Below are 12,824 nucleotides of genomic sequence, written 5' to 3'. Positions count from 1 at the left end.
CTAGTAATTGACATTGTATTTTGTAGTCACTTTAATCTGCTCCGACCTGCTTTGCTTCATATTTTCCTTACTTCCACAATCAGTACGATTCTCAACTCTTCTTCTTTGTGGTGGTGATGGTCCATTCCTTCTCCGCTACGTCTTGGCCTCCGATTCTGATTTCCTGACATTTGTTCTCTTTTTTCTTGTTTATGTGCTTCTTCTTCTTCTTCCTCTCTCTCTCTCTCTCTCTCTCTCTCTCTCTCTCTCTCTCTCTCTCTCTCTCTCTCTCTCTCTCTCTCTCTCTCTCTCTCTCTCTCTCTCTCTCTCTCTCTAATTTCTCGCAATGTATAACATCAAAAAATTATGTGTTGATCTCTTGAATTTTTGCAAATATATTGAATGATGTTTTTGGATATTTTCGTGGATAATCTGTTATATAAAGAAAGCTATAAACGATAAACTGTTTTACGCGGTAAATAGTATTTTTTTTTCTGTGCTGTGGCAAATGAATCTGTGATTTGGTATTTTTTTGCTCTTTTTGGGTGCTCAAATTTGGGTGAAGAATGTTATTTCTTAAGTGTAATGCAAGAATTCTCTCTCTCTCTCTCTCTCTCTCTCTCTCTCTCTCTCTCTCTCTCTCTCTCTCTCTCTCTCTCTCTCTCTCTCCTTCCTCCCCACGGCTTCTCATCTCTTCTCTCTTCTTCTCACGACTCCTTCTCTTCTTTTTTTTCTTTCTCTCCCTCTCTCTTGGCCTCTTACAAACGGCTGCTCCTTTTATTTTCTCTTCTTTTTTTTTTTTTTGGTTTAGTAATCTAACTTAGATAACTTGTATATAAGGAAATACATGTGTTGTAAATATTTTCTGTATTTATAAGGATTAATGAACAAAAAACTCTGAGTTGTAAGATGCCAGAAGTGATGTAACTTTATAATAAAACCAAAGACAATATAATTTCTAATACTCATTACTTGCAATATGGCAATAGGAAAGTTTGTTTGATTTAGAGTCCTTAAAAATCAATTAATAGGTTAAACATTAGTAACAAGCATTTGGCTCAACTGGCAGTAGAAATGTCAATAATCTGAAAAAATTAAGCTAAGCTTCAGCTAGAGAATAATGTTTATGCTGATGTAAAGCTCTTTAAGATATTTCACGAAACAACCAAAAACCTTAAAAAAAACTAAATAAATAGATTTCTGATACCGAAAATATACCCAAAAACTTATAATTTATTTGATATTTTTATATATAATTGTTAATCGGTTAATTCAGGTATCCGATCAGATTCCAAGTATCATCTGATAACTGAAACCAAACTGAACTGGTTATTTGGATTGTTTCCAGTGTGAGTTTTTGGTTTTCTGTTTATATGTCCACGACTACTATTACTTTTTCCGAGCGTGAGAATTTGAGAATATTTTGGCAAAAAATCTAGAAAACATATAGACTATCAAATTCATGACTATAATTTTTTTTTCTGATTAGTCTTAATTTCAACAGTTTTTTTTTTGTTATCTTGCCTAAATTCTCTATTTTGTATGACACAAGACGTTTAATAAACCTGTCACCCGTGGATAATCCTCGTCCTTCCTCTCTAACTTGTAAGTCGTTGGGTCAAAACTAGTACATTTAGTATCATGGATAAAATAAGCCATTTCATTCTACACAACTATGTGGTAGTTCTAGTCTATGATGGATTAAAAATACTCATGTGGTTAGGTCGAACACCTTTAGGTAGTCAGCATAATCTTCTCTTGTGATGCCTCAAAACACATAAATTTTGTTTTTGATGACTAATATATATGGATTTTCTGTTTATTTTCGCATAATCATTAGGTCTCATGGAAGGATCCAAAAATCAACAAATCCGTGGGAGATTGAAGTGGTTGTAAGCACTATTCCTCCGCAGGAAAGAAGGTTTATCTCATTGTTTAACAACTTTCTTCACCAGAATATACCAGTGCGTTTCGTGGATATTTTGATCTGTCCTTACTCCTAAGCCTGAAGATTCCACTTGCATTGATTTAGTCACAAAGATTCTTAGAGCATGATTATCAGAGAAACCCTCATGAGTTTCTATTTGAGTAGTTTATTATTAAAGTTGAGAGTAGAAACTCAACAAAAAACTTTAGTTTTTTTTTATGTGCATTGGAGAAACTCAACAACAAGCACCACACAATATCTAAACCACATCAATGCATTTTCAATACAACTAGAACATATATGATTTGCAAAACCATCGAACCATATCAAACTCATTTCAAACTGATATCAATGAAGCTCAAGCAATAATCAAGCTCACATCAAACCATCAAACCATCAAACCATCGAAGACATACGCTCAAACAATAATAAAGCTCAAATGTAAACACAACCATCGAACCAAATCAAAACATCTCAAGCAATAATCAAGCAATAATAATCAAATACATATCATTTACACAACCATCGACCCATATCAAACTCAAATCACAACACCTAAAACCAAATCATCTCAAGGAATCATCCATTACAAACATCTATATCCAATTCATATGCAAGCAAGAATAAAATCCAACCACATCAAAAAACCCAAATCAAAACATTACTAACCTATACCCAAATCGATTTACAGGTGAGAAACATCACTACTAAAACAAAATCATTTAGATTAGTTTCTACTTAACTTTTTTTGCTCGATCCATTGCAGCTTTTGATCGAGTGGTAATGCGATTTCAGGAGACCTTGTGGAAGAAAAGACGCCGGCGATGACGCAATTTCAGGCGGAGATTGGAAGATAAGACGCCTGCGGTCACTCGATTTCTCTGCCGGATGACGATCGTCGGCGCTGATACATGTTCTCGGAGAAGAAAATTGCCTCCAGAGAACTCGAGGCTTTTTTTCCACCGAAAAGAAGAAATGACCGAACAAAAAAAAATTTCCAACTCAGTTTTTTTTCTTTCAATTCCCACCCAATTAAATCGTGACACATAACCAAAAAAATCGATCCTTCCAATCCCTAAATTAGGATCGATCCTACTCCTCAAACCAACTTTTTGGATTAAAAAAGCCAAAAAAATGCTAGAAATCCACCTAGAAACTATTGATAAACATGTTCTTAAACATTTAATTTGCAATGACGTGGCTTAAAAGAAGAACCTAACCACACATATTTTGACAACGTCAACATTCGTTTTTCTTGCATCGTTGATATTAAAAAACTGTTTTGCATATTCCTTAGAAAAGAAATGAATCGATGAATAGAGTATGCTGGTAACTAATTTCATTTATATGATTTCGCGTTTTTAGGGATAATTCAATAAACATAATCAATTATAAGGTTCAGTTTACATCCAAAAATAGATAAGTTGAAATAAAATATGTAACTTTTTTTAATCAAAAAGCAATATATTTTTTGAATTATCTCATTATCTTATTCTTTCTTTGAACTTATATTTTATTGCAGATATTTCATATAATATTTTCGAATGATCTATTTTGAATGGTAACTCAAAACAATAAATATCTTGAGAATGAAATAACTAAACGTTTTTTTTTCTTTTTCAGAATTAATTTTATTTTTATCAGTATATATAAATTCTTCTTATCAAACTCCAATTCCCTCCTAGGATACTTTTCTCCATCGTCCCTTTTTTTGCCATGTTTGACTCTTTAATATGTCACAATTAAATTATGCTTTTCCAGTTAAAAACAGAGACAAACAAGGAAAAAGACAAACGCCGCCAGGGTGGAGCCACGTAAACAAATTAAAAGAAAAAAAATATATCCGAAACCCGGACAACTCACAAAAAAACAAACCCGAGCCCGGATCCAGATTTTCTCGGTTATCACAGCTGGATACAGCCTGTCACCAACGGAGAGTCTCTCTTCCTTCTTCTCTCTCTATCTTTTTTTTCTCCTTCCCTATCTCTCCTTTCCTTCTTCTTCCTCCTTCTCTGTGTTTATGCCTCATTCCTTCGTCTCTCTCTCCGATTCTTAGGGTTTTCTCCGATCTCCTTTCTCCCGCCGCCGCTCAGATCTTCCCCGTTCAAAACTCTTTGGATCCAGATTCTCCTCCTTGTAAGCTCTCTCTATTTTCGCTTTTACGAATTTTTTTGGTTTGATGAAATTATGGATTCGTTTCGCGTTTTTTGAATTGCTCTCGTTATTTCGTTGTTTTCTCTGCCTCGGATCTGGTACTATTTGATATTTCCGTGTTTGCATTATCCGCGTATAATTGAATTATTTTTTTTTTGCCCGATTCGTTTATCGTATTGACTTTGATGATTCTGTGTAAATAGAGAATGTCTTTTTTGGGACGAGAAGATTTATGGAAACCTTGTTGACTTGGCTTTATATTTTCAGTTTTTGTGATCGATTTGTCAATACGTTACTGGAATCGTCTTTATTTCTACAAACTTGGTTGTCTTTTTGTCGAGATTCAAGGTTTCATAGTTTTCAGATTGTTTCATGAATGTTTATCTGCGAATTATCAACAAGCAGAGATTGTATTGTAAAGGAATTCATGTGATGTATTGTCTTGTTTTCAGATCTTGGATACATGTTTTGGCAACTTCTGATTCATTCATTCATTCTTTTTGTTCAGTTTATGTAGGTAACACGCATATCAAGTGCTAGAGTCAAGATCACAAAAGTTGCATCGGGTGATCTGAGCTGCTCTTAAGTTAGTTGTGTTTGCTGAGATTCAAGTGGTTGTGTTCTTCCTTAGCGTTGTATGGTTTTGAGTTGAAAAGGTCAAATCTTCTCTTTGTTTCCATCGATGAGTAGTCACTAATCTTGAAAAATTGTTTTGGAGAGAAGGCACGTTAACTGTTGGCTACTGCTAGAGAACTTTCTGCATCCATGCTGGTAGAGAGCATGCGTGGATACTGTGTTTTGGGTGATGCCCCTGACAAAATTAGTTCCCGATGCATTCGGCGTGGTGACGATATGTCTAGTCGCTCTGCTTATTGTTCTAGGTTTCCTTTGCATCGCTTACTCCTTCTATTTCCAGTCTCACGTTCGTAAGCAAGGTTATATCCAGCTCGGTTACTTTAGCGGTCCCTGGATTATCCGAATCACGTTCATTCTCTTTGCTATCTGGTGGTCTGTTGGTGAGATTTTTCGATTGAGTTTGTTGAGGCGTCACAGGAGGATATTGAGCGGGTTGGATCTGCGATGGCAAGAAAACGTCTGCAAGTGGTACATCGTCTCCAATCTAGGATTCGCAGAGCCTTGCCTGTTTCTGACACTGATGTTTCTCTTGCGTGCTCCTTTGAAGATGGAGTCAGGTGCTCTGAGCGGAAAATGGAACAGGAACACGGCGGGTTATATTATTCTTTATTGTCTCCCCATGCTTGCTCTTCAACTTGCGGTCGTCTTATCCGAGTCACGCCTAAACGGTGGTAGTGGCTCGTTTGTAAAGCTGCCACACGACTTCACAAGAACCTATTCCCGAGTTATTATTGATCAGGACCAGGTCGCCTTGTGCACATACCCTCTACTGAGTACCATCTTTCTCGGTGTGTTTGCAGCGGTTTTAACAGCTTACTTGTTCTGGCTTGGAAGGCAGATACTGAAACTGGTGATTAATAAGCGTCTGCAGAAGAGAGTATACACTTTGATATTCTCGGTCTCGAGTTTCCTTCCATTGAGGATTGTTATGCTCTGTTTATCGGTACTCACAAAGGCAGAGAAGATTATATTCGAAGCCATTTCTTTCCTCGCCTTCTTGTCCCTCTTCTGCTTCTCCGTGGTTTCCATTTGCTTGCTTGTCTACTTCCCGGTTTCAGATTCCATGGCCCTGAGAGGTCTAAGGGACATGGAAGAAGAAGATGATAGGACTGTGACCGAAGAACGCAGCGGTGCTCTGTTGCTTGCACCACAGAACGAGGATAGTTTGAGCTTAAGAGGTCGGAGAGACTCGAGATCTTCTTCACAGGAGAGGTATGTGGAACTCAGCCTATTTCTTGAAGCTGAGAACTAAAATCGTGGCAAAGGCTGTTTCTTTGGCTTTTGTGGCAATGTATGTACAGATTCCTGGTGAAACAAGCAGAGAGAGAGAGAGAGAGAGAGAGAGAGAGAGAGAGAGAGAGAGAGAGGGATTTAAGACTAAAATATTTGAGAATATGTTGCGCAAAAAAAGGGGGGCATAATTCAGTTTTGTGGCAAAGACACTTTGACTGTAAAAGAGGGTTTTGGGGGATTTTACTCTTGTGAGGGTTTGTTGTTTGAAATGTTTTCTGCTTGATGGATCATATTTTTGTACCTTTATTATGTGATCAATTTTGATTTAGAAAAAAAAAAATCAAAACTAATCAGCCTTTACCCTCTCTTCAACTTATGAGCAATTTTTGCCATACAGATTCGACAGCACCTGTATATTTATTCATGCGAAAATTTTGATAAGCACTATTGTTTCAATCATTTGTGTCTTGTGATTTGCATAAGCATATAAATGAAAGGGTTGACTTCTATACACCCCCTCAACTCTACAATCTCTATTTTGTGGTAATAAACGTTGTATCCATACAACAAAATCTAATCGATGTCAAACACAAGAAAAACTCGTAATGTGAAATGGCAAACCAACTACAAAGCTTGACTGGGTTGTGTGAGGGAAATCAGATCCGGCCCTTGAGAAGAAGAACCAACCTGAAAAGCATGAGATGAAACAGAGACAAAAACAAAGTGAGACAAACTGAAATCAAAGATCAAAATAAAAGACCAAAATGAGATTAAATGAGACCTCCATTGTTTCGTGTGACTTCTTCATCTTCTTCTTCGGATGTATTTTACAGCCAGCTGCATTGTGTCCAGCTGCACCACATTTTGAGCAGTGGATGGTGTGTCCAGCCCTTCCAAGTACTTCTTTCTGCTTCTTTTTTGGTGATTCATGTTTGCCTTTAATCCTTGGGAACTTGGTTTGCTTCTTTTTCTTTCTCCCAGGCAGTATAGGTTATGGAGGTGAAGTTATTAATGAAAAATTACCTTTCATCCAGAAGCGGTGTCCTCTTACTGTATTGATGGATGCGTTGTAAGTCTTTTGCCACTTAAGAGTGAAGAAGCACTCGGATACGTAATCTTCTACATCTATACATGCATCTATCATCGCACCACAAGCATGTTGACATGGTATCCCAGTGATTTACCACTTCCCACATGAACAAGTCCTCTTTATAGTGTTCACATTGTAAGAATTCCCAAAAAGTTCAACATCAAACCATCCATAAGAAGCAGGAGTTGTTCTACACTTCTTAGCATCCTCTTTCTCTTCTGCAAACATCTCTACAACATATTTTGTAAACCTCTCCTGTCGCCTGCTGGATTTGTTCTTTCTCTATGAGGTTCTCAGCATTGCTTGTTTCGGAATTGTCTCCAACATTGGTATTATTGCCTTAGATCTTGCTTTGGTAATAGTTGAGTTAAAAAAGACCCGGTTGCATTGTTGTCTACTTATTCACAGAAACTTCCGAGCCTATAAAAAGCGAGAGACCAAGTCTTTGGTTCCTTCTTCATCACATCATCGTACAAGGCCATGCTATAGTCTTGCGACTTTTGCTTATTCTCCTCAAATTCTGTAGGGTTATAGCTCCAAGCTAAGTTCCAAACCATAGGCTTAAGAAAATTGTTATTTCTATGCTTCTTCTTCAAATTCTCAACAATATGTTTCACACACATTCTACGTTCTGCTTCTAGCAATTCAGCTTTCACTACTTCGATTAGTCCCTGAAAGTACCAAACAGTTAGATAAGAAATAAAGGTATAAGAAAATGGGATAACGATAATCAAATGCTTACTTTTGAACTATCAGAGATATACGAACAAAGCTGCTGCTATTTTGAAGCCCTAAATCAGCCTTGATCAGCTTGATAAACCATAACCAATTGTCAGAATTCTTAGCTTGTACGACAGCCCAAGCAATCGGTTAAATCTGATTGTTTGCAGTAAGCAGTATACCTTTTGTTGCAACCTTCAAGCAATTCCGAAAATCTTCTTTGTAATGGGCTCTAGCATCAGATGAGGCCCATCTTGTTCCTAAGAGGAATTGTTGGCTGAAGACGTACAAATCCCATGTTTTGATAGGATTAATAAACGTACATAATACACGTAAACCCTAATGGGATTAGGAAAATAATATTTTTCTATAAAAGATTTGAGACTGGTGGAGAAATTGAGAAAGAAACAAAAGAGGGTTTCTGCGTGAGAGTTCCCCTAACACCCTAAGATCACACAATGAATTAAAAAAAGAGTCGATAACGTTTATGATGCTTCCAAATGATTGGGTATTAAACTGCCTAGCCTGCGTTTCGAGATTGTATTACCCGACACTCTCCTTCATTTTCAAGAGATTCCGCTCTCTCCTTTTTTTTTCAATGGAGCTTTACCAAACCCGAATCCTCTTAAGTGGCACAGAGAGTTGTCTCTATGTGTGCTTAGAACTCGCTAAACCCTATTACAGCCCACAATGTTTGTTCACTCTCTGCCGGAGACCAAATAGCTCCAAGAAAGTTTTGGTCCCAACAACATCTCCAAATTCTCCTTCTACGTATCAGTCGGACTTTGCAAAAGTTGGTTCTAATATCTATGCCATTGGCAGATTCATAAAAGATGATCATGCATCTTCTAGTGTCATGGTCATGGACTGTCGTTCTCACACATGGCATGAAGCCCAAGCATGCAGGTCGCACGTGTGAATCCTTCTGCATACGTCCTAGATGGAAAAATATATGTAATAGGAGGCCGCAAAAATCTTGATGCAACTAACTAGATACGAACACTCAAACTTGGGAGTTTGAGTTGTCAAATGCTAACTACACTTTGTATAAACTGGCAATGGAAGTGCTCATCAGCTTATTGTGTGAACGTGTTATATAACTGTCATTGGAAATTTTTGAGGGTTTGGAAAATTATGATAGTTTTGCTAGTTCTGATGTTAAACTGACGGATTCTGGTGGAAAGTTGGCAATTTTATGAATTGATAAAGTATATGTTATTTGGCAGAGATGTCAATATGGGCCTTAACCCGCGGGCCAAGCCCAAGTAGATCCACGACAGGATGGGTTTGGACACAATTTTACATGTTCATGAATTCCCGGGTTTAGCGGGTTTGACCCGTTGCAGAGCGTGGGTTTAATGGGCCAACTCGGTGCGGTTTAGCGGGTTTGCAGGTAAACCGCAGAAGACAAACTTTGATTCCCGGGTTTAGCGGGTTCCTTCGATTGCCTTTGAATCACACACCAAATGGAAACTCTGGTAATAATCCGGGCACCATATTCATCGATATAGGGCAGATCCGTTCTGGGTCTCCACAAACCAGACATGGTTAACTCTTGAATCTGATTGATAATCTCCAAATTGTTATCATGTCTTTTTGGATTTTGGTTTGCATTTCTTATTGTGGCATTTTAAGATAGTTGATTAAAGCACTAATCAGCAAAAGATTTCGAGTCTAGATTACAGGTGACATCCCTCACTGTTCATCTGGAATTTTGCAATTTTGGTCTGTGGCAGTTTCGATTTCCATTGCTTTATATGTTTTCTGACTTCATAAGGAATTACATACTTGGATTCTCTGAATTTTCTAAATTCTCTTTATTCCATCGCAGCTTAAGATTCTTTTGCTATTCAGTCCAAATTATCTTTCTACATAACTCATTTTGCTACTTCTGGAATTTTTTTATCTTGCTTGAAACTGTTTTTTTTTAAATTGAATGAATGGCCATTAAGCCAAGTAAGATTATTTTTAGTTGTCGTTATTAACTACATGTTTGATTCATCTCATTGCATTTTTCTTAGGGTCACAAGAAATGGATTATTGGTATCTCGTTGGAATCAGTCCACCTTAGTTCTCCATGCCGTCGATTTTCTAGCATAGAAAATTTTGTCTTCTTTTGTTGTTTGACGATAACTTCTCCTTTTGCTTTGTCTTCTTTTATTGTTTCTCCTGTTGTACTTTTTCAATGGGTATTTTAAGAATGTTTTTATTGGAGGTTTCGTAACTCTTTGCTTCTCCTCTAAAGTTCTGGTTTATAAAAAAAACGTTCCAAGATTTAGAGCAAGCATTCATGTACATGATTAGTAAAAAGACTTTGATTCTACTGAGTTGAAAGTCCTTTACAAACTTAATGAATGCTGTCCCTATCAATTGTTAATTTGCAGAGATGACAGCAGTGGATACTACATGCTGTTTTCTATCTGACGGGAAAGTTCAGATGATGGTCAAGCACATATTTACAGAAGCAGCTCATCAAGATCTCCTAGTCCAGCGGCGGAGGGAGCATGTTAGGAGGGGGTGCAATTGACTCAGGTGAAATTCAAATTTTTTTTATAAATATTTATAATTTTTATGTAAAAATTAGATATAATATTAATAATTTAGCTAAATGACCCCCGTAAAATTTGTTTAGAATACATTATAAACTAAAATTGACCCCTGTAAATTTTTTTTCTCGCTCCGCCACTGTCCTAGTCTAAGACTTTGTCTAACACTCTTAGGGTCGATTATTATTTGCAGATCTAGTCAAATCAGGGTTGGTTCCCATAAAGTTCTTCAAAAACGATAGAAACATAAACAGATTTTGGGTTACAAAACAATTGAAACATGTTTTGGTTACAACCTGCGGGCTGACCCGCTAACCCGTTAAAATATGCAGGGCGGGTCTGGACACAGATTTTCAAACCGCATGCGATGGGCCGACCCGCGCGGTCCGGAGAGAAAATAAACCGCAACAGGTTGGGCCAGTTGGACACGGGCTGAACATCTGACATCTCTATTAATTGGTGCCATCACGAGACAAAAATTTGGTGTGGAGAAATTGCCGAAAAACAAACGCCAAGGGAAGATTTGGGGACGGTTTGACATTCTGTTTATAACCAGTGGGCCAAGAGCATGTCCTTGCAGCTGCACTTTGATAAGCCATGATCATGTGAACATTGAATCATTCACGGAATCAATTTAAAAATAAATAAATTCTTGTACTTTTTCCATTCCGTAGTCACAAGCGACATTTCGTTAACATATCATAATTCTTTCAACAACTGCAGCAGAGCCCTTTTAATTATTTTTCCGTATGATATCATGCATTGATTCAAAAACCTTGTGGAGTACTACAGCAATGATCAATTTCGATTAAGCAAACAACAAAACAAAACTAATCAGCTCTCTTCAACGCATGAACAATGAAGTACGTACATTCACAAGAGGCGGCCCACTAATATACCTTGTAAGATCAACTTTGATCTCCTTATTAATTAAATCCTTAATGGGTTTCCGCATATGCATAGCACCCTTCATCCCCTTGTGCTATCTGTTTCAATCATTTGTGATTTGCATAAACATATACATATATGTAATTCTTGGAGCTTTTGAATGTACACCGTAGTTTGTTTGTTATGAATCATCAAACGTCGGTTCTTGTTTGTTTGAAAGGATATTACTTTTATATTTTGGTAGTGAAAATAAATTTGTCTTTCGTTTATCCTTGTTTCGTTTCTGTATCTTCCGTAGCTCTTTCTGTTTTGGTTGTAGCAACAGAAAGAGGTATAGGGTTCAGACTCTTCGGTAGTTGCTTGAAACAAAACAGAACCATCCCTTTTGTATTTACCATTAGATTCATAAGATTTTGTAAACAGAATACACATCATGTCTTTCTACTGGGACTTTTAGGCTTATTTTGTCTATCACCAAAACGTTAAAAAACTATCACGGCAATTTGCTATTTTAACTAATCAATTATCTGATTTATCCTCGGAGTGAGGGAGGGAGAGAGAGAGGAGCGTCTAGGGTGAGAGAGCGAGAACGTGGTCACGGTGGAGAGAGAAATTTAAAATGCAATTGGTTCTCAATTGCATTTTTATTGCAATTTATATTCAACTGTTTTTAAATGCAATTGGTTCTCAATTAGATTTTAATTGCTTGAACTGAGTATTAGTTGTTTTTGGGAAACGTTCTTTTGTCAGATGTTAGGCTAAATATGATGCCATGATCTTCTACTACAAATTCTACTAGGCTAAATATGATGCCATGATCTTCTACTACAAATTCTACAACTGGAAGTGTACTCCAAGCTTCTGACAAGTGACCACTTTATTGATATTTCCGATGGAAGTCGTTGTGGAGTATAGAGTCTGGCAGAAGTCTAAGCTTGTGACAAGTCTTTCCCGATTTACAAAATTATATAAGATTTCAAATTTGATATCCTGTAACCTTCGTTTTCTGGTTCTTGACATGGCTAAAATGTGTTGCAATTTCAAATTTCCTTTTCGAATTGTTTATAAACATCCTATGTGACTGTGTCAATACAGATGTGTATGACACTGGTAAAGCTGGATTTACCCTCCCCATGTGTCAATGACTTTTTGATAGATCAAAATTGAACACATGAGTACAAATTTCTGTAAACGAAAAATCGCTTAGGATCATAAGATGATTCCTCTTGATGTTATTAGCAAAACAAGAACATTGCTTTCTTTTCGAACAAAACTAAAGATTTGCATTAAGGCTATCTACATGATATGCATGAGGAAATGAGTATAATAAAAAGAGGCTTAACCATTTAAACAATGATACAACTCAAAAGAACACTTCTAAGTAAGGAAAACTCAGCTTAAGTTTTTTCATGTTAATGTTGAAAATCGTTCTGTTATTTTTTTTAAAAAACGATTTTCATCTCTACGCCTCATCTTAATGTAAAAATGGACAAAATTTGTACAACAACGTCACTATTATGATTTGGGAAATAATCTCGCAAATTAGGAAATTTCATTTTATGTCACAGAAACAACGCTATCATGTAGTATATATCATTTTAACAAACCTGTATATCCGCAAAACAAAATAAAAATTAGCAAAAGTTAAGCC

The 12,824-nt window shown here is 36.8% G+C and overlaps 1 protein-coding gene across 1 annotated transcript; it reads left to right on the top strand.

The window, feature by feature from the left end:
• The first annotated feature begins 3,853 nt into the window (after window positions 1–3,853).
• On the top strand, window positions 3,854–6,231 carry LOC18009851. The gene is made up of 2 exons (XM_006392304.2): window positions 3,854–4,042; window positions 4,569–6,231. Exon 2 carries the CDS (start codon window positions 4,866–4,868, stop codon window positions 5,946–5,948), a length of 1,083 nt encoding a protein of 360 aa, XP_006392366.1. The 5' UTR covers window positions 3,854–4,042; window positions 4,569–4,865; the 3' UTR covers window positions 5,949–6,231.
• The last annotated feature ends 6,593 nt before the right edge of the window (window positions 6,232–12,824 follow it).

This window comes from Eutrema salsugineum, unplaced genomic scaffold (genome assembly GCF_000478725.1).
Source record: "Eutrema salsugineum unplaced genomic scaffold, Eutsalg1_0 scaffold_8, whole genome shotgun sequence".
Lineage (NCBI taxonomy): Eukaryota > Viridiplantae > Streptophyta > Magnoliopsida > Brassicales > Brassicaceae > Eutrema > Eutrema salsugineum.
The sequence above is the reverse complement of the archived record's forward strand: the minus strand, read 5'-3'. Positions and strand labels throughout refer to the sequence as shown.

What these genes read in the sequence shown, in the direction of transcription:
- LOC18009851 (XM_006392304.2), top strand. Translation starts at nt 4,866, where the DNA reads ATGCCCCTGACAAAATTAGTTCCCGATGCATTCGGCGTGGTGACGATA.